Below are 22241 nucleotides of genomic sequence, written 5' to 3' on the forward strand. Positions count from 1 at the left end.
ATTTGAGACTTTCTTTTTAGCCATTTTAGACGTTTCCTTTTCGGTTTTTGTACATAATTAAAGTTAGGTATTTGCAATCACAATTCGGATAATTTGAAACTCTATATCGTCCAAACCCCTAGGTTATGCACACAAACTCTGCATTTGCATATTTTATTACAACTTTTCAATGATTTTGGAGGGCCACCTCATACATTTAAAGAAGTCAACACTATATCTGATTTTTCTTGGGAAATTCTCTGAATATGATTGTTCTGATTAATATAACAATCTTACTCTTCTCTCTTTATTTTAAACGACCCTTCAAATCAAGTTACGAGGAAAAGGGTCACATCTTATGAGCATGTTTGGAAAGCCACAATGTAATTTGGATTTGGTGTAATTGGGTGTAATTGCACTCTTTGACATGTTTGGTAGATCAAGTAATTGCTTGGTAAGAGAGGAATTGAGTGTAATTGAAAAGGAGTAATTACACTCTTCAATTCCCAAACGAGGGTAAGGAATTAGTGTAATTACATCATATAATTACATGAATCTTTTTAAAATTCTTATTTTATTTATATTTAAATTTTTTTAATTTTAATTTATTTTTTATTTATACTATTTTTTAAAGAAATATTTTTATTATTTTAATATTTTCTAAATATATATTTTTTAATTTTTTTATTTATATTTTATTTCATTCTCATTCACAACCTTTACTTTTTCATTCCATGCAATATTTCATATTATTTATTTATTTATTTATTATTCTATTTCTTTTTAAAAATAATTTTGTTAGTATTCTATTTTTTAAAATCATATATATATACACGTTGTGTTAAAATTTGATAGAAGAACATTATGTTAAATTTTTTATTTTGAATTTAGGATTTATGCCATCTTTTCAATTTCATTTGTTTTAGTACTATTGACTTGATATTTCATATTGTAAAACATTTATTTTTTAGTTAAACTTGATAGATTATTTTTTTGTCAAATGTTTTAATAATTTTATGACATTATATTTATAATATTAACATTTTTGTCAAACATACATTTCGTGATGTTCATAAAAATCTTATATTTTCAGTTTATTTGATTAAATTATTTAGAATATACTAATTTAAAAAATATAAATAAATTATTTTTTCTAATATTAGTTAAGAACATATGTTTATTAATTAATATTTAATTTAATATCATTTATAAAGATCCTTATTTGTCTAATATAAATTTTAAATTTAGAAAATTAACTTTTATTTTTAAAATTTAATATAACATTGTTATTACACTTGTAACCAAATAGAACAATTATAATTACACTGGAATTACACTGTAGCAAATAAACATGTCATTATAATTACTACACTGTATAATTAGTATATTAGTAATTATTACCCTAATAATTACATTAATTCCAATTACTACATTAATTCCAATTACCAGGTGGCTTTCCAAACAGACCTATAATAGTTAGTTAATATATAAGAAGACGTTCTCTTAAGGAAAAAAAAAGATTGAAACTTCTGTGTAAAAATCTCAAATAATTAACACAATGACATGCACAAATCAATTACTTAGAATGCTATAAATTAAATAAGGAAAAAAAAAGGAGAAGGGTGGAACAAGTAATTCCTATGATATGCCTATTTGCAGGCTAGGGAGAGTATTTTATTATTTTGGTCATATGCATGGAAAAAGGTGTAAAATATCCCTTGGACTATTTGCAAATCCCTTCACAAAAGAGTATATATTTATACTTCCTCTTATGATCCTTTCGTTAGAAGCAAAGAAGAACAAGTGAAAACTTAGTTGATTTCTAAGTATATACCCCAAAAATATAATATATTCCCACCCCTTGCTGCAGCATCAGCTCTTCACTCCATCACTAATTAGCCTGCAATTATCCCCCAAAGTGATTCAAAACAACAAGAGGGAGTTAGTAGCCATACCAAATACACTTCACTCAGATAAGTCTGAGGGGAAAAAGGAAAGTATAACTATTCAAGATCAAAAGAAAACTAAATTACTTGCACCAGAAAAATACTTTCTTGTGATTTGAGATGTAAAACACCCACAACGATTTAGCACGGAAAATATTATGGTATGAAAGCGATGGAAAACTGCCAGAAGTAGGAAAGTACGATTTTGCAAAAGAGAAAAAAGAACACTAACATGATGTCTTAGTAGTCTTCATCTTCGGAATAAGAGTCATCGTTGTATTGGTCATATATCTGATATTCTCCAATACTTTGATCATCTTTCACTTCATCCACCCCTGCTGTACCCGATGGAAAATTGCCAAATAGCTCTTGCAAGTAATCCCTTGAAACATTATCATGGTTTGTATCTGCGTAGCATATAGGAAACTAAAATTGCCAACAAAATCCTTGGCACACAATGCCAAAGGTTGATAAACCAGAAGTTGATCACTAGAAGACCCTAGAAAGGAAAAGGCAAAAGGAGTATGGCTCTAAACCATAAAATTAGACCTTGAAGGTACTTGAGCATCAAATTTAATCTATTGAACACTTCAATGCCATTTCCATCTTCATCCAATGCAGTAAGACTGACAGATGTCGTTATTTTATGATCCAAAGTGAACTTCTCTTTTTTCACAAAAGGGAATCATCTCTTTACGACACAATGCTCTTTCCCCAGTTCTTCTTGTCTTGTCAGAACTAGGCTTAAAACCAGGACTCAACTAGACTAGGCCCCAAAGGGAGGGTCTAACGGTAAAGAGCTAGAGAGAGAATCTTAATCAAGGTTCGAATAACATAAATGTCATTAAGTGATATCTTCCCATCTGACTAAGCCTTGTTGGGAAAAGTTGCCCAACACCTTTGCTGGTGAGAGGTAGTACATAAATTGGAGGTGTGCAAGTTCCTTGAAACACCACAGTTATTTACAAATGAATAAAAAGAAGAAAAGATCTATTTGACATGTTGCTAAGGTTTCCAATAGAAACAAGCTACTCCCCTCTACATTTATGTTTGATATCATGTAAACAATTGCAAATAGTCAGTTAAATCTTTTCAAGACAACAGGTTTTCATCCAAATAATACACATACACTAGGCATCCATGTTACTACAGCATTATACCCTCTAGTTCTTTTTTGTTAATTACTTTACTGCTTTTTTTGTCAGGCTGTGGGAGAAAAGAAACAACAATTACTAAGGATGAATCTCGCAAAATTTCCTAGAAGAATTCTTTTTCTATACTTCGAGCAATTCTCTTGCAAGCTTACTGATCATTCAACTAATCCCATCCATCAGCATGTAAACATAAGTGAAGAATGATATAATAAATATGGTTTTATTCCAAGGATACGTGGATCATCATGTAGAGAGACATCCCCTTCCTGGACAGCCTAAAAAGACGATACATCAGGTGACTTTACAATGAGGAATGCTTATTACAAATTACTTGCGAATGCATCCATATATAAATATGAACTTACGAGGTCAAGAGATTCATATGCATCCATCTCCTCTTCACCAATATCATCGTCAAATTCATCTTCATAATCTTCTAAATCATCAGGTTCATCAACCTCACGGGTTTCTGCTTGTTCATCGACTTCATTGTTTTCTGCTTCTGACATTTCAAGGAACTTATTAATAGAAACCAATTGAGTGAAGGCACTGACATTTCTACAATGACAACTAGTTGGAAGATAAAATATATCAAAAGTAAGGTTAAGATAAAATCCAAAAGTTTGAAAGTACTCCAGAGAGCAAATCAGCCGTAGGAATAATTTTAGCTTTAATATTTGCAATTCAGAAGTTTTCGAAAATACTACAGTAAAATCCAAAAGTTTGAAAGTACTCCAGAGAGCAAATCAGCTGTAGGAATAATTTTAGCTTTAATATTTACAATTCAGAAGTTTTCGAAAATACTACAGTTAATTATATTAATAATTAAGTTTCCTGATAGATAATTATGTCAACAATTAAATTCATAAAATAGACTACAAATAACACCGACTGCTTTAAACCTTTATTGACTTTTTCTTGCTCTTCCGGTCTTGCAACTTTCACATAAGTGTGAATCCTCTTTGACTTTTCGAAGCGGGTGGACATAGAATTTAGTAAAAACTCAGCACGGGGATGAGGGCATACTGACATAAATCTCACATCAATACAACGTCTCAAGCAATCAACAGTATGAAAGGAGAACCATCCTGTTGCACTCTGCAAATTAAATAATCAGAGGAAAAGTATCACTGGTGATTTCTTCAGTATTTGTCAGAATACACAAAGATGACAGCATTCAAGCAAATCGGAATACAACTTATACACACACACCCAACCCCCAGGAAGCCAAAAAATCAATTGTCTCATACACATAAGAGGGAACAAGGCACCAGGCAGATCATACTGGATATATTTAAAGAAGTTCATAGTAATACATACAATTTGAGAACCAAAAGACATAAAGTAAAAAAACACGTTAAAGAATCGGGAAATATCAAGAGGTAACTTGAACCTAAGCACAGCTAAAAAAAAAGAAGTAAAACGATCAGTCTCTAGTGGACAAATCCGTTTGCTTCTCTTCTACACCAGATTGACTTCTAATCCTCGAGATTTTCAAGTCAATTGATTTAATTATCTTTCAGAATAAGAGGTATTTTGAAAAGAAATATGACTTTTGACAATATGTGCGTGAGTGCAGTGCGCACAAATATGTTAATATCTTGAAGATAATTTCACACATTTTCATTTCTCGACTCACTCAATCAGTAATTTACATAGTGAATCACAAAAGTCTTTTTTAACTTTTGCAGGGAAAGGCAACCAGGAAATTTGATTCATGGGCGTCATAAACTCCAATCATACTGAACAATTAAATGCTAATGTTGTTTCTGATTTGCAGAAAGCAAGGGCATCATGAGCACCACAAACCATCCATGCATCAACATATATTGCATACAGTAGCAAACTTACATTTCACAAACCTGAGAAACTATATAGGTGACCTTCTCAGTGAGAAGCAATTTTTAACTAAATGATAACATACATTGCAAGTTTCTTCCTTTGAAGGTTTTCTGATTTCTTGTTGAATGTAGTCATCCTTGAGTTCACAAAGCTGCAATGATAGCTGACATTTATACGGAAAAACACGGAAGGCACACATATCATCCCATCGATGTTGCAATCTGTAGAAAAAAAGAAAATACGGTATAAAAAGAGCCTATTATTTAGCTATCATTATCCACCAAGACCAAATCAAATCGGATTTATGTAAGATCATATTGGCTAGTTGAGATGGATAACAAACTTAATTTATTTGTCTCCCAGTTAAACGACATGAATGGAAAAGCAAAACGTGTGAGAACAAGAAATTGCAGAAAAGAAGTTAGCAACTGCCTGTATTCATTCCATCTCTTGGATTCTAACAATACACACAAAAAAAGGTGTTAAACTTGTTGCTCCCAACGGTGTGGCCTAGTAGACAATGGTGTGAGTTGAGAACCATGAAGTTTCAAGTTCAAATCCCAGCAGAAGCAAAACACTAGGTGCTTTCTTCCCATCTGTCCAAGCCTGAGCAGACAGAGTTACCCAATACTTGTGTGCTGGTGAGTGATAGTAGGAACCCTGTGAAATTAATCGAAGTACGCGTAAGTTGGCCCGGACACCATGGTTATCAAATAAAAAAGCAATGTTAAGCTTGTTCAGATGCACATTGGTTGATGTGGAATTGGTCACCTTATATGGTCTTGGGCAATCATTTCATGAACTAGATTTTAGAGTTGAGTTAGGCCCAAGGTTCATATTGTTGCATGGTATCATAGTAGGCAGAGATCCTGGGTTCAAGTATCAACGCCACCAACTAAAAAAAATAATTCTGTGCTTGGCTCATCCAAAAATAATCACGTTTGTACATAGCGTGTTGAAGACATAAGTAAATAAAAGTGTGCTCTCTCTGACAACTTAAGCTTTTAAATGAGATAATTACAAACTTCAACAAAGCTAATGAAAATTGGCATTTCCAAGCACTTGAGTTCGATAGGGAAGTGCTTGTTCTCAATAACTCATTATCCCGTTAGTGTACTTCTCCACAGACAGGGGCGGAGCCACCCTTGGGCAAGGGGTGTCGAGCGACACCCCTTCGTCGGATAATTACATTGTATATATAGGTCAAAATTTAGTTTAATGAATATATATACAAGTGTTGACACCTCTTGACACAAGTTGAAACTTTAGCGTAGTGGTTAAGGGGTTGCAAAAATTGCTTGAAGTTGTGTGTTCTATCCCTAATAACAATATATATTTTTTTACTTTATATTTTGACACCCCTTAATAAAAAATTTGGCTCCGCCACTATCCACAGCCTTGTCTCTCATTCTTCTACTGGTTTCAAGGATAAATACATATAGCTTTGGTGTCAAAGGGTAACGAAATATGCATTCAAAAGTGACATGATATCTAAAGCTATTATTGATAACTATTATCTATTAAATCTAGAAATACTCATGAAGTAATCAAATTACTAACCTTCACCCAAAGCTAAAAGAAAGGACAATCATCATCAACATTACATAAAACAACATATTTCCACATGACGGAGACTGAAATTAACATTGATATCAAGGCTTGTTTAATTTGAGTGAGAACTAAAGTCTATGGACTGATTTTGAGATGTAATAACAATCTCTTTTTTAATGTAATTCAGACACTCTAAAAAGCTGTACGTGGCCATAACTGCATAAATAAAGCAAGGGGCTGTTTTACAGAACAATCTCTAAACATTATGCTCTCTCCTCATAGGGATTCAAAGATCACGAGCGACAGGAAATGATTGCAATCTAAATACACTGTAAGGCCAGCGACATGATTATTTTTTTTCATGTTAGATTTATCTGAATAAGCTAAAGAACTGTTTTAAGTTTTATCAATTTATTGAACTTTATAGCTCGCCAACATTTATTCCAGTTTAGTCAGTAGAACACAACTCAAATAACATGTAACCCCTTTTGCATCTGAAACCAGACCTATAGGACACATCTTGAGGTACTTCTGAAAAATCCAAAAGTCCACTTTGCACAACACAAGCAAGCTTCTTTCTATTTTAGATAATGTAAGCTTAAAGATGGATAAGATTCAATTTGAGATAAAGATTACAGCATTCTTACCTACAAGAGTACAGAGAGCTCAGAGAGTTTAAATTTTAAAGAACACATATATATGAGTTGTAAATGGATTCAGTACCCAGATGACAAACGGCTCTCACAGTAGCTTCGTAATTCATGGTGCACTCGGAAATCAATATTCTGGTATCTGTTAAGCAAAATGCAAGAAGTAAGCCATCAGAATGATGAAGAGTTCAAAAGAAACCGCAACTATAAACAACATGTTAGAATTGATTCTGAGCACCTTAAGGTTTAAGCAACACTAGATCAAGAAAAATGCATATAACATTCATTGGATCACATACCTCTGGTTGTTGAAAATAAAGATGTTGATATGGGAAAAGAATTAGTAGGCCATGGCAAGAAGTGATTAGTACTTAGCAAAAGGAAGAGAACTGTTTCATTCAAAGAACATATAAAAAAAAAAAGGAAGTCGAGAAAGTTGATATTTGTATAGACCCATTTATTAAAGGAGAAGACAGCTATAAAAGGGTAGATCTATTCTCCCTCTTATTACACACAAAAGCGACTGAAAGAAAAAAGTATCACTTTATCTTTCTTCCCCATTTCCCTAACCTTTTTATTCCTTTCCTTAGTTTCCTAACAAAGAGTAAAAACTTACAATCCTAGACTATTATCAGAATCTTTATATTGAAAGTGAGCCTTGGAAACCTTCAGTTGACTTCCCGGGTCTCCCATCTTTAACAGCTCAAGAAAGTTTGGACCTTGAAGCCCCTTTTGAAGAAGCAGAGATCTTGGCAGTCGTAAAGTTATGTGTCCCTGATAAAGCTCCAGGGACGGATGGCTTCACCATGGCTTTTTTCCAAAAGACCTGGGATTTCATCAAACCAGACATCATGGGTTCCCTCAATTACTTTCATCTTAATTGTCATATGGTTAAATCTTGTAACACTGCCTTCATTTCCCTTATCCCCAAAAGGAAAGGTGCAGTTGAATTAAGGGATTATAGACCTATCAGTTTGATAGGGAGCGTCTAATAGCCAACGGCAAAGACTTTGGCTGAAAGACTCAAAAAGGTCATTGGTAAGTTGATATCAGGGCAACAAAGTGCCTTTGTCAAGGGTAGGCAGATCACTGATGCATCGCTAATAGCTAATGAAGTCTTGGATTGGAGAATCAAGAGCGGGGAAGCAGGCATATCATGCAAACTCGCTATAGAAAAAAGGCATTTGACTAACTGAATTGGGGTTTCCTTCTCAACATGCTAAGGAAAATGGGCTTTGGAAGAAAATGGCAAAGATGGACAAATTCAGTATTTCTTCTGTGAAATACTCAGTGTTGGTCAACAGAAGCCCTGTTGGTTTTTTCACACCTCAGAAAGGCCTTAGGCAGGGGGACCCTCTCTCTCCCTTCCTAATCATTCTGGCGATGGAAGGTCTCACTTTGATGCCAGACAAAGCAAAGGAACTGCAATGGGTCCAAGGCTGGTTGGTAGAAACCCATCCACCAGAGTCAATGTTTCACACCTGCTTTATGCAGACGATACATTGATATTTTGTGGTGCTTCTGCTGCCCAAGTCATCAATCTTAACCTAACATTACTCATTTTTGAAGCACTCTCTGGACTTCATATCAACATGCTCAAAAGTACTATTTTCCCAGTGAATGAAGATCTCTCAAGCATCTTTGTTGCAGAATAGGCTCCTTTCCCACAACCAACCTAGGTTTGCCTCTTGGAGCCAAATTCAAGTCCACTGATATTTGGAATGGTGTTATTGATAAAGTTGAGAAAAGGTTAGCTTCCTGGCAACAACAATATCCCTCCATGGGGGGCAGGCTTACCTTGATCACCAGTGTGTTGGATAGCATCCCTACATATCACATGGCTCTTTTTCCTATGCCTGGTCAAGTTCTAAAACAGTTAGACAAGCTAAGAAGAAGATTCCTATGGGAAGGTAACAGCGAAACTCGTAAGTTCGCTCTAGTCAAATGGCCTAAAGTCATTCAACCCAAGGCCAAGGGGGGTCTAGGCATCAAGAACCTCAAGTCTCACAACATAAATATGCTAATGACTTGAAATGTCCGCCGGACGAGTTGAGTTGGGGGTTTGAGCACAATTGAGTACTGAGTTGTATCTAAGAGAGGGTGAACATTCATTTTAATAAAATTTCTTCCCATTGCTATCTATTGAGGGTGAATATCATGTTTAGGTTGAGTTTAGAGAACTTGAACCTTGTGTTTACGTGTTGAGTAGAATATTACCTCCATGTCATATGTACTGTAATGCATTCATCCTCATTCATTACAGCATTGAGTTTGGAAAGTTGAGAACTGTGAAAGTCTTTTTGAGAAAGAAAATGTGGTACGTTTTGATCCTTGACCACGAGCTAGGTGACAAGTTGATGAGATTTGAGATTGTGATACAATATATGGACTGCGAGTCTATTGGAAAGATGTAATTGATGCCAAGTATGGCTCTTTCAATCACTGGTGCACCAGACAAAATTCATCGACACATGGGGTAGAACTATGGAAGCATATTAGCAGTTTGCATTCTGATTTCTTTCAAAACTCTTCTTTCAAGGGTGGGAATGGTATGCACATTAAATTCTGGGAAGATTAATGGCTAGGGAACATTGCTCTAAAATACACCTTCCCAAGACACTACCAATTTGCCAGAAACAAGAGTTCCAGTATTGCCCAAAACAGAGACGACAACATATGGAGCCCCTCCTTCAGAAGGAACCCACAGGACTGGGAAATCGATGACGTGATTGCTATAAGTAAACAATTATTTGGGGTACATCTAAATAGGGGGAATACACAGTCAAGGAAAGTTACGATCTAATGTGTTCACAGGGTGGAATTCTGGAGGATTGGCCTTGGAAGCATGTCTGGAGGACCACACTACCACTCAAAGTTACATGCTTGGCCTGGACAGCTCTCAATAATGCTTGCTTGACACTAGATAGTCTTAGCAGAAGGAAAATTACTCTAGTAAACAGATGTTATTTATGCAAACAGAATCTTGAGAGTGTTACCACCTATTCTTGCACTTCCCCATCACAACTGATATTTGGAACTTTTTCTTATCTCTATATGGTCTTTCCGGGAGTATACCTAGGTCGATCAAGGAGTCCTACATCATCTGAATCTTTGGAGAGTTGACAAAGCCAAGGAGTCCTACATCAGCTGAATCTCTTGGAGAGTTGACAAAGCCATCAAGAAAGTCTGGAGGATGATCCCAGCAATCATTGTTTTGTATTATCTGGAATGAAAGGAATCGCAGATGCTTTGGTGGAATTTCAACTCCTACCCACTCTCTAAAGACTAAATGTTTAGTTAATCTGTTCAGTTGGAATTTTCTTTCACCTGTCAATAGTGATGACATGTTTTAGGATTTTGTTAGCTCCTTAGCTTTAGCTTAGGCTACTTGTACTAGTGCTGAAATGTTTTTTTTGCCCTTCTGTACTAGAACTAACTCGTCACACCTTTTGTAACTTGGATTCATCCTGATGCCCATTCAATGATAATCTTTAAACTTATCAAAAAAAAAAAAAGTGGAAGACAGTTAAAAGATATAAAGTTCTCTCTTCATCTCACTTGTGGGGAAAAGAATCAGCTCTACATCAGAAGAAGACGACAAATGGAGAGGGCCAAAGATAGAGGGGAACACCGGAGAAAGTGGCATTCCATCTCTAGGATAGATCACATTTCTAAATCTTTTCAGTTTCAAGATGTATGAACTTTTTTCACCTTAAGTCCTAAACTGTGTGCAGTCATAGGATTTCTGTCACCCTCTCCTAACCGCAGCTATCATCTCTTCAAGCAAAAACTTACAGCTTTTCTAAGGTTTGTATGGACATAAGATATACAGCCGAACTATGAACAAGCTAGTAAAAGATACATTTCGGATGACATATATGAGACAACCTCTAAATCAGGAAAATAGGGGGAAAACTCAGAAAGCATTATCAGTGAATACATATCACTTAACCAGATCCACAAGGAAAACACCTTTTTGATAAGTAAAGAGTAAAAAAATATAAGAAAGGATTATTGTTTCAGTCTTACATGCGGGATTCAGGATCCTTCCGAGGATCATAACCTTTTCTTATCCAGAATCTACGGAAAGGCCCATTCAAAAAGTAATATGCTACTCCACAAAGAAGCCTGCATAATTATGGAGATAGACCAAAAGATCATACTAGCAATATTCATTTCCAAGAGATAATTAAATATTTAATCCGTATAATAGAAGTGAAGATCGTATAAGAATTGTAAATGCTACCTTTTTAGCATGTTATCTCGAAATTTCAGACCCCCATCATACAAACGCTCAGCCAATGACTCTTTGGCCCATATTTTACGCACTTCAAACAATTCAGATACCGCCTTCTGCCATCTCCAACGATCTGAGCCCTGAGGAATGTACTTTTCCCAATCCACTGGCTTTGGAATCTGTATGAATGTTAAGCAGAAAAACAAGTAGCTGCAATACAATCTTGCTTCAGAATGACTTTATTGTTTTATATGCATATTTTTCTTGAATAATGATGTCCATTATCCATTTTTTCAAGATAATATAATCTTCAGACTTCTCCTCAGGGATGATGAGAAGTATAATAACTGGCTGCAGAGTCAGTAATGAAAGAGCTAGTGCTTCACAACCATCATTTGTTGATGAATTTCATAATGATTTTACCAAGTCTTCAAAACTTTCCACCCTTTCACTTCAAGACACATATTTCAAAATTGATGAAGAGAGCCAAACAGAGAACCACTTTAATGCTCGGTGCAAGATAATCTTCTTCGTCTCCTTGATCACCTTATCATTATAGACTTGATCACCTTTCTTCTCCACCCATTTCATCTTCTTCTCCTTACTTTCACAAAATGCTAATTCTTCCTCCAATTCCTTAATTTTTTTCACCAATCTCAGAAAAACAGACTTGGATCGCATATCAATCTCCTCAAGATCCCTCCATCTAAAGAACTTGCATGACTTCTCCTAAAATAGGCCATAACTACAAAGAAGCATCCATCGCCTTACCGGTTAAAATGGTTCAGTGAATATGGTGAACTTAGAGTGACCAAGACCGTGATGATCAATTTCAACATTGGAAAGTACTGTGATGAAGTTTAGTGTCACATTGTACCTATGCAAGCATGCCATTTGCTTTCATGATGACCTTGACAATATGATAGGAGTGCAAAGCACGATGGGAGGACCAACAACTACTTTGTTGTTAAAGACGGCTACAAGTTCACACCTCAACCCTTGACCCCTAAGCAAGTGAGAGAGGACTACAAGGGATGAGGAAGTTGAGAAAGAAGGTGGGAGTGAGCAAGAATGTAACAACCCAAACCCCCCTACTTATCTCTCTCACCAATAACTACATAGTGATTACTTTATCTAACAGAGGCTATGATATCATGTGAAAAATAGGACTTGAAAGAACTAAGAGAAACTCTACTTCACTATTCGCTCAAGCTATTGGGTGTTTAAATAGATAAGCACGCATATTCTAAATTAGCAAAGCAAATCAAGAATTACATAATGTTATTCCTGGTCCTAATTGGTGTACAGAATATTACAATATCCTTAACAACATCGATCACTATAGATCGCAGAAAGAGGACAGGTACTCTCCCATGGTGAATTTTTAGGCATGTAAAAAATGTAAGGCAGCAAAAGGTTTTCAGAAGACAGCTTTAATAGAAACTTTCAAGGAGATCTGAAGGTACTTTCACGAGCATCTGTTTTCTATATATTGTAACTTCAGGATACCTTGTCCTCATTAATCCTACTTGCCATCTTGACGAAGAAAATTGTTTCTTCCCATCCCAAAAGACAATCAAAGTTGGAACAAGCTTTAAGGTCTCCCTTGTATAGGTCACTAAACGTGCTTCTACAGGCAAGGTTTCTCTAGATACATTAATAATTGAAAGGTGTAGATTTAAATACCAGAGTCTAACTACAAAGAAAGAACAATGAGATGCATTGCAGAACTTAAGGATATCTTTGATAGTAAAATCAATTGCAAGACTCGGCTCCATCTCCCTCTACATTGAAAAGGAAAATAAAAATTCATCAGTAAGATATTAGTGTGATAAGTATTTGAAGTATGTATGGAGTATGTAAAGTAAGAGAAAACAGAGTATGTCAAGCATGCAGCTCTATAAACGCTAAGGAAATGGAAAATAACTTAAGGCAGAACAAAGTAATTTATAATGGCCTTATCACATATGAAGACTAATAAGAAAGTGATGGAAAAAAACTATTAAAAGATTCAAGAAATTAAGTCAAAACATAGAGAATAAAAGACAACTAGACAAGAAGGTGAAAATGACTACCCTTGTGTTTTTTGTAGAGAAGCAAGAAATGGATCAATGAGCAGAATTAAGTGGAATCGATTATCCATAAGTTGTTCATGAGGCCCCCAAAATGTTTTTGAAGAGGATCAAGACTCTACAGCTGAAACGTGCTTATCCCTCTTGCAAACTTCATAATTCTACTATATGTTTTTTTTTTGTTTTCTTTGATGGCATTCTACCTATGTTGGTCTTACGTTTGGGATTACTTCAATATCTTACGATTATTTCTATATATAGAATTGGAAGCTTTCTGGCCAAGGTTTGCAAGCATTGTGGAGGAAAATAATATTTCTTCCATTGTGTCAAATTAGCTTATATACAGTTCAAGTATATTTTCATGACTTGTTTCCAGTTAATCTTTATTTTTTCGTTAGATGAGCAAATGTGACTTACATATAAAGTATATGAGTAAATACTTGTAGCACAGACGAGGTAAATCTTGGTATATCAGAAGAATGCAAAAGAAAAAGGAGCTCTGCCGAATTGGCAATTGTAGGAAAATATCTTTCTGGAGTGATAATTGGCAAGGATGTGGTCCTCTAAAATACTCATATCCAGATTTCTTCAGTTTGACCTCTACAAGTGAAGATGCATGGAGCCAGCAAGGATGGAATCTATCTTTTAGAAGATTGTTAAATGATTGGGAGATTGAGAGGGTGATTGAAATCCTCAATACAGTAAAAGTCTTTCAAGGTATAAGAAATACTGATATTCAGTGGTATTGAATGGAAGCAGCAACAGAAAGTTTACAGTCAGTTCTGCTTATCATCTTCTGTCAGATACTAGCAGCAACAAAGAGTTTATGTCAGTTCTGCTTATCATCTTCGGTCAGATACTAACTATAATAGTTCTGATAGGCCTTGAAAATCTCTGTGGAAAATCAAAGCTCCTTTTAAAGTGGTCTGTTTCACTAGATTGGTGGTTAGAAAGGCATTTTTGACACATGAAAACTTACAGAAAGGGTGATTCAGTTGACTTCCAAGTGTCTGGAAGAGGCAGAAAACAATAGTCATTTGTTTCTTCACTGCAAGGCTACTGATACATTATGGCAAGTGTTTCTGTCTTTGGCTGGGGTCAAATGGGTAATGTTAGGAGATATAAAGGATGTTCTGAGGAACTGGAAAAATGCAGCAGGTAGTATCAGGCAGAAAAAATGGTAGAAGGTTGTCCCAACCTGGATAAGGTGGACTATGTGGAAAGAAAGGAATGCTACGTACTTTGTAGATATTACATACTATACAAATGAGATTAAGATAAAGTGTTTTTGATTCTTCTTTTCTGGTGTAAAGAAAGCTATCTAGAGGATGCAGAAGTATTTTTAAATTTTTTGAATCTTTGAACAAGGCCTATGTAATTATAAATGCTGTTACCAACACCTATTTGGTGATGGTGAATACATGTGTTACCATTCTCGAAACAAAGGATCTTTGTCGAAGTGTTACAGAAGAAATCCAATATTTGGGAGACCTGAATCTCAGCAAAGACAAAAAAACAATAGATGATATCTTCTCATCTATTTAAACTTTAGTGGGTAGAGTTACCTAATATCTGGGTTGGTAGGAAGTAGCAGGTACCCAGTAAATTGATCAAGGCGCACACAAGCTAGACCAAACACCACTTGGAATCAAGTACCAAAGATCCATCTTCATGCTTTAGTTTTAAGTCGGTGTTAATATATTTAATTGCACTTTGCATCGGGTACATACTTAAATACTGAGTAAACTACTTTACAAGATAGACCAGTTGTTTATTGTTGTAACATCAGTGCTAGAATTAAGAATGCAGATGCACCTGCTTCACCTGGATTACTTCAAATGATGTAGTTCTGACACAGGACAATCTCAATAGAAGAAAAATTGTCTTAGTCAATAGATTCTATATGTGCCTATGGGATTCGGAGAGTGTCAATCATCTGCTTCTACATTGCCCATTTGCAGCAGATATCTGGAATTTTTTCTGTCTATTTTTGGTCTACAGTGGGTCACTCCACATTCTACTAAGGATTCTTTCACAAGTTGGATTGTTTTGGAGAGTTGACAAATCCATCAAGATCTGGAGAATGATTCCAGCAGTAATTTTTTGGTGTGTCCGGAATGAAAGGAACCGCAGGTGCTTTGAGGGGAAATCAACTCCGATTCACTCTCTGAAATCTAGATGTCTAGTTCTTCTGTTCAGTTGGTACTATAGTGTAAATAGTATTGACAGTTTTTTGGACTTTGTTAGCTCCTTGTTTTTAGTTTAGACTTCATTGTCATGGAGCTAACCAACTTTTATACCTTTTTGCTCACATAGCATCTTCCTGGTGCTTTTCAATGACAACTCTTTACTTCATCAAAAAAAAAAGAATTAAGAATGCAGATGATTTAACATACAGAGGAGAAGGATTTAAGCTTTTATTGGTCTTTCAACATGCGCCAGATAAGTAATGACCATTAACTAGAGCTAGATATCACTAAAAGAAAAAATTATATTCCAATAGACTCAAGACACGCAATAAGAGAGTGCATCAAAGGTAATCCAGTGTCCAGAATTACTCTAACATGGAACTATGAAGACACACTTCCTTGTTAAGAAATGTACTACTGCCTAGGCAGCATGACATAGGATCTGCAGCGTTCTTGTTAGATTGATTGAAAAGATTAAAATAAAAATGCAGAAAACATTTGACTGAAAATAAAGAATTTAAAACAAGATAGAATTCTTCCATGCAGGCAAAAGAAATTACCTCCCAATTGTGTCGTCCCTCTTGTTTTCTTTTCGAGCCGACACTTGTACAAGATTTTAATCTGAAATTAGAAAAATGTTTGAAATTTTCCAATAGGAACATATCTCTCATAAAGAGAATGACTAACAAAGACAAGGAAAGTCGTCTGCATCAAATAACCAATTGTGGTGAGACAATTAATGTTACATACACTTCAATTGCTTCCAACTAGATCAATGTCATGCGTCATACATGCAAATCCTCAAATTACACTACGATCGTGCTAAAAAGTGTACCACCCACAACGGATACTTGCACCCCCAGCAAATACATACCCATATGAAGTCCATAAAACATCTGAGACAACAGGGCATAGAGAAGGAAGAGAAGGAAAACAGCAATTTTTCCACTAACAGCAACTCAGATAGAGAGACAGACAGACAAAAAGAGAGAGATATAGACAGAGACGGTAAGTAGTGGCTTGCTAAAACCATGGTGCAACAAGAAAATGAATATAGGTATACAATATCTAAAGTTAAAATTGCAAAAGAAGATATTAACAAGCTAGAGCATCTTACACAATATTATCAGGCGTATCTTTTGAGGAGAACAGAGGAGGTAGTAATATCATCAAATCCTCCTGATCAACATCCATAAGACCTCCCTTCTCTACACGCAGTAAACTCAAGAAAATAGGTATCAGAACAGAGAATTTCCCACATTTTGAGATTGCAGGAATAATGAGAGAATGGCTGACCAAATTTAGGTTCCACCTCTGCCCACTGTCTCTTTTTCCTTCTTGCAACATCAGCATGAACAGCGAGAACATGCTGATAGTCTACCATTCCTTTGAAAGAAGCACAATTGTGCATGCAAAAGATAAAAGGAAACAAGAATTTAGAAAATTAATACTCAAAGTAGAGCAAAAAGACAATCTGGAGAAGATGAAGTAGTCTACATCAAAAGTTAGTTCTCACCGTTAAAATGATAAGCTTCAGAAACATGAGAAACAATATTTGCTGAGAGATGCTCCTGCAAATTAGTAGCTGTCTGCACTTCAATTTCTTTTGAAGCAGCAGCAGATAAACCTCTAGACTCGTTCACCTTCTGTGCATCTAAAAAATTTTCTTGTTCACAATTAACAGGACTCCTTGAAGATTGTATCGATATTCCACAGCTACTATCAGTAGATTGGACATCCCTTACTTTACACTTGGATATTTTCAACAAGAAGTTATTGCTATGCTTAAGCTCCCCGAAGGCAGGGTGTGAATAAGGATCTTCTGGCCGGAAATGGAGCTCCAGCTTATTTGACTGTGAAGTTCGAGCCTGAATTACAAGGAGTGTCAGCAAAGATCAGATTTACAATTGACATTAAATTTACCATATGTCTATAAAGCAAAAAATATCAAGCCATAGAAAATCGAACATCTCTTTCAGCATTTCCAGACTAAAGACCTCAGCAGACTGAAGTATTCTCCAGGTATTGAGGTTGCTCAATCTAGATCAGGTATTGTTATTTCTCAATGCAAGTATGTCTTAGATATTTTTGAGGAGACAGGAATGATGGGATGTAGACCCATTGACACTCCTATGGATCCAAATGTTAAACTCTTGCCCGGAAAGGGTGAGCCACTCAGTGATCCTGAAAGGTATGGGCAGCCGGTTGAAAAGGTGAATTATCTCACAACATCTCTTTTCCTATGAGTATTGTAAGTTAGTTTATGACTTCCCCTATGATAGTTATTGGGATGAAGTTGTTCGTATTCTGTGATATATGAAGTCATCTCTAGGTAAAGGACTACTCTTCGAGGATCGAGGCCATGAACATATCATTGGATATACAAATGGGCAGGATCACCCTCTCATAGACGTTCTACATCCGGATATTGTGTTTTAGTAGGAGGTAATTTGGTGTCCTGGAAGAGTAAGAAATAAAGCGTGGTTGCTCGATCTTGTGTAGAAGTTGAATATCGAGCAATGATTGTAGCAATTTTTGAGCTAGTGTTGATCAAATAATTGCTGAGAGGACTAAGATTAGTCGAAATCGGTTAGATGAAACTTGTGTGTGATAATTAAGCAACCCTTCGTATCACATCGAGTCTAGTATTTCATGAGAGGAGTAAGCACATTGAGATTGACTGCCACTTTGTCAGAAAAAAGATACTCTCACGAGATATTGTTACAAAATTTGTAAGGTCCAGTGATTAACTTGTGTATATCTTCACCAAGTCCTTCACTGGTCCTCGTATTAATTACATCTGTAACAAGCTCGATACATATGACTTGTATGCACCAGCTTGAAGGAGAGTATTAGAATAGGAATAGGAACACGAATGGTATATAGAATCCTACTTGGAAAAGGATTGTAATATAGGGTCTCAGTGTAATAATGTAGATACACAATTCAATAATAATTTTCTCCTTTGTTTCTTACAATAACCGTCATCACCACTTTGTGTACAAATACTATTCCGTAAATATTCACTACTTCTGGTTTCCTCAACACATTGCAATCTAGGATACGGCAAGGCTAGATGGGTATCTATGCTTTATGAGGAATGGAGAAAGCTATCATCCACTGTTCACGACATTCACTTTTATAACGACTGTACTTAAGCAACTTTTCTCTATTGTACTTGATTGACACCATCTTTCAGTTCTTTTCAACTAAATAAGGTACCAAGTCCAAGTGTCCGACCTATTAAATTAAAAATTAAAGGTAGACAAAACAAATAAGTCAGTCCAATTGCTTAGAAAATCACTCACACTGTTTTTGTTCCTTTTTCCACTTTCTTTTTGTGGAATCCTTTTATGAACTTGACATGCATCTTCACTGTTGTTACTAAATTTCTTGAATGCTATGTGAAAGAGTCAATGGCCTGCATTAACTTGACACTCTTAGACAATTATAGATCCCGAAAGAAATTATGATTGCTGAATAAATTAAGCTAAATGCTACTTTTTCCTATTTTGACACTTCTTTTCTTTCTAAACGAGTTTGGCAATAATGAAAGATTAGATAGAGAAACGTTCTATTGAGTCTTCTCATGTCCTAAATTTTAAGTGATTGGATAAACGTAAGAAGGGATCAAACTGCTTCATCAAACTTCAAGATGCTCCATGAAGTGCTTCTTTTGGAGTGAATTTCCACTTCCCATGATTTACATTCTTAAAGCATTAAATGTAAGACCACTTACATCTATTTTCAACGTCTTTTTATCAGGTAACAAAAACGGGTAGCTGCACAATAGGTGAATGAATCCATCATGACATGCACTAATCGTTTGAGATTGCTGATTAAAATTTTGTTTTGAAACGATTCCATTACGACATGCACTATTAGTACACTTAGGTGAGTATTTTTCTAGAAGCTCGGTCATTTTTTTGGGTTAAAAGTCAGCTAAGTATTTGTGCAGAAGCTTGTACATTTTTTTGGGCTAAAACAGTTAGGAATATTTTCAAGTTTCCACCACCATCAGGTGAAAAAGGGCATTCTTGCAAACTGGGCTAAGTACTCATTGCTCCCGGAATCTTGAATGAGCTTACTAGTAGTTAATTAGACAAGTGAACATGCTGCTCCAAAACTAAACTAGACGAACTTGCTTTTCTTGACTGTTTTTACAAAGCAAAAAGAATTAAGAGATCAATACTCATCAATAGCATAGAACGTGACTTAGAGCCTGTTTGGATTGGCTTTTGACTTATTTTTACCATTTTAGCTTAAAACCAAGTGCTTATAAGCACTTTTTAAAATTGCTCAAACACTCCAAAAGTGTTTAAAAGTTGTTTTGATTTAAAAGCATTTAAAATAAGCCCGATCGAAATAGGCTCTAAGAAGTGAACTTTCAAATTCCAATGTGGGTAATTTGCACAAGTTGTACATACAAAGTAGTTACAGTTAGGAATCAACAAAATATAGACATGATAATACCTTGACAATACCTTGAATGCCACCAAGAGTCTCAACAGCACGTTCCACTGAAGAAGGGTAAGCAGGGTAATGAACAGCAAAGACCTTGTTAGTGGGTAATTTTCCTGATACTGAACTGTCTTTTATAATCCCCATACTCTGTTATAAAACCAGCAAAAACTCAAATACAAAAATTGCGAAGATAGTAACTTCGGCATTTGTGTAAAAAGCATAGTAAGAAGGTTATCTTTCTTTCCAAAAATTAGCTCAATGATGATAGTTTTGGTAAAATCAATAGGAATTCAATAAGAAATCATACAAAGCAACGAGAACCACAGCCCCAAGGATAATTTGCTCCACGTTTTGCAAAGTTTCAAAAGGTTAGAAACATAAAGGACAAAGATATTACCTTTTGACAAGTTTTGGTGAAATCAATAGGAATTCAGTGAAGAGACCATACAAAGCAACGAGAACCACAACCCCAAGGATAATTTGCTCTATGTTTTGCAAAGTTTCAAAAGGTTACAAACATGAAGGACAAAGATATTACCTTTTGACAAGTTTTTAACAAAAAATATCCTTAAATTTATCCAAACCTCAAATACATCCTTAAAGTATCACTCAGAACACATCCTTGTTGATTAAGAAAGAAAACAGAGAAGATTGAGGCAAACAGGATGAAGAACTAAGAATTAGATGCCATTGTTAATTCAAAATGACCTCTTCGTTTTGAGCGCGCGCACGTGTGAAAATTTGAAGGGAAAGATGTTAAGTTCAATTTGTATAAACATGTCACTGCCCAATTTAGAGTTATGACCGGCACTTAGGAGCAAGTGCCCCAAAGTAAGCCTTTACGGTATTTTACAGAAACTTGGAAAGAGTTTCCACAATGTTTAGGACTATCAAAAAAAAATCTGTCTCAGAATCAACAAAACGACCAACCAATAGCGCAAAAACAAGTCACAACTTTCATCAACTAACCATTTGCAACGCACTAATACTAATTAAATAATAATCAGTCTCATTCTGTATTTCATGTAAATAATAATCAATTAACAATTCAGTAAAAAGTTGGAAAATATTGTTCTCCGTAGAGAACTTACCCCTTGCCCGAGCTGAAAGAGACTTTGCTAAACCTTAAACTTCCTTAGCTTCTCTGTTTTACACCAAAATTTGTAGCCCCAAAACCAAGGCAAAGTTAATCGCTCATCCTATTTTATTTCAATTGTTTTATGTTGCTAGACAGGTCTTTGAAACCCTTTAATTGCTTCTCGTTATTTTCAGGGAAAAGGGTCAAAATTACCCCTCAACTTAACTTTCATTTAATATTTAGCTTTACCCTCTGTTATACTATCCGACCATTTATACCCTCACCCTTATGAAACTTTACCCTCTATTATACATAATAAACTTGCCATGGGAGGAGGGAAAAAGAAACCAGTTTAATGTTGAAGAAATACAGACCATATGACAATTTGCTGACAAATGAACATCTGTAAGAGAGATAAAACAATCTGTCCAATCAACTATACAGAACAAATGTTTCACACAGAAGCAACCTAATAGCTCCATTGACAAACAGAAAGGAAAAGTGTAAGTATGTATTAATGTCCCACGTTGGATGGTTTTTTTTATATATAATTGGAGTATTTCACAGTTGTAATTTGGTATGAATTGATGAAGCCAATCAAACCCTAAAGAAATAGAAGGAAATTTACCGGTGATTGTGACGGTGGCAGGCGGCGAAATTGTTTGCTGATGGCTGTATAGTCCAGAGATATGAGCTACAAGTTTGGTTTTTCTTCGACTAAATTTATGCAATTTTATAGGTATCACTAGGTAATCAAACACCAACCAAACTTGAAGAATTTGTACTTTGGACGTAAAAAAATTGCTTCTCCTCTATTAATTTCTTCTATTCCTTGGCGGCCATTGAAATTGTACAGCTTGGGCAAAGCACCCTTTTATTAGAATTCTTCACTGTTTTTTTTTTTCTATTTTGGTTTGTTGTTGCTGTAAGATGAAGTGAAGCGGTGAATTTGGTAGGGAAGAGTACGGACTTTACAGAGAAAAAAAAATTGTTAAAAAGGATAAAAGACACCTCCTAATCAACGAGGACTGCCATATAGGCGGGTCTATATCCTCCTTTATAAGATTCTGAAAAAATTA

General features: G+C 35.4%; 1 protein-coding gene across 4 annotated transcripts; it reads right to left on the bottom strand.

Annotated features, from left to right (window-relative positions):
• Positions 1-1617: 1617 nt before the first annotated feature.
• On the bottom strand, positions 1618-22183 carry LOC129870211 (uncharacterized). 4 transcript variants are annotated; one of them, XM_055944882.1, is made up of 16 exons: positions 21791-22183; positions 20094-20231; positions 17137-17488; positions 16917-17006; positions 16738-16828; positions 16181-16241; positions 13100-13143; positions 11369-11539; positions 11152-11250; positions 7196-7264; positions 5004-5142; positions 3982-4177; positions 3445-3581; positions 3315-3345; positions 2158-2332; positions 1618-1870 (listed from the first exon to the last, which is right to left on the bottom strand). In XM_055944882.1, the coding sequence occupies exons 2-15, from the start codon at positions 20226-20228 to the stop codon at positions 2166-2168; spliced, it is 1782 nt and encodes a 593-aa protein (XP_055800857.1). In that variant the 5' UTR covers positions 20229-20231; positions 21791-22183; the 3' UTR covers positions 1618-1870; positions 2158-2165. The 4 variants fall into 4 exon arrangements, with proteins under 4 accessions (XP_055800857.1, XP_055800856.1, XP_055800855.1 ...); XM_055944881.1 differs by having other exon boundaries at positions 1621-1879; positions 3315-3354; XM_055944880.1 differs by having other exon boundaries at positions 1622-1870; positions 3315-3354.
• Positions 22184-22241: the final 58 nt, after the last annotated feature.

Source organism: Solanum dulcamara, chromosome 10, assembly GCF_947179165.1.
Source record: "Solanum dulcamara chromosome 10, daSolDulc1.2, whole genome shotgun sequence".
NCBI lineage: Eukaryota > Viridiplantae > Streptophyta > Magnoliopsida > Solanales > Solanaceae > Solanum > Solanum dulcamara.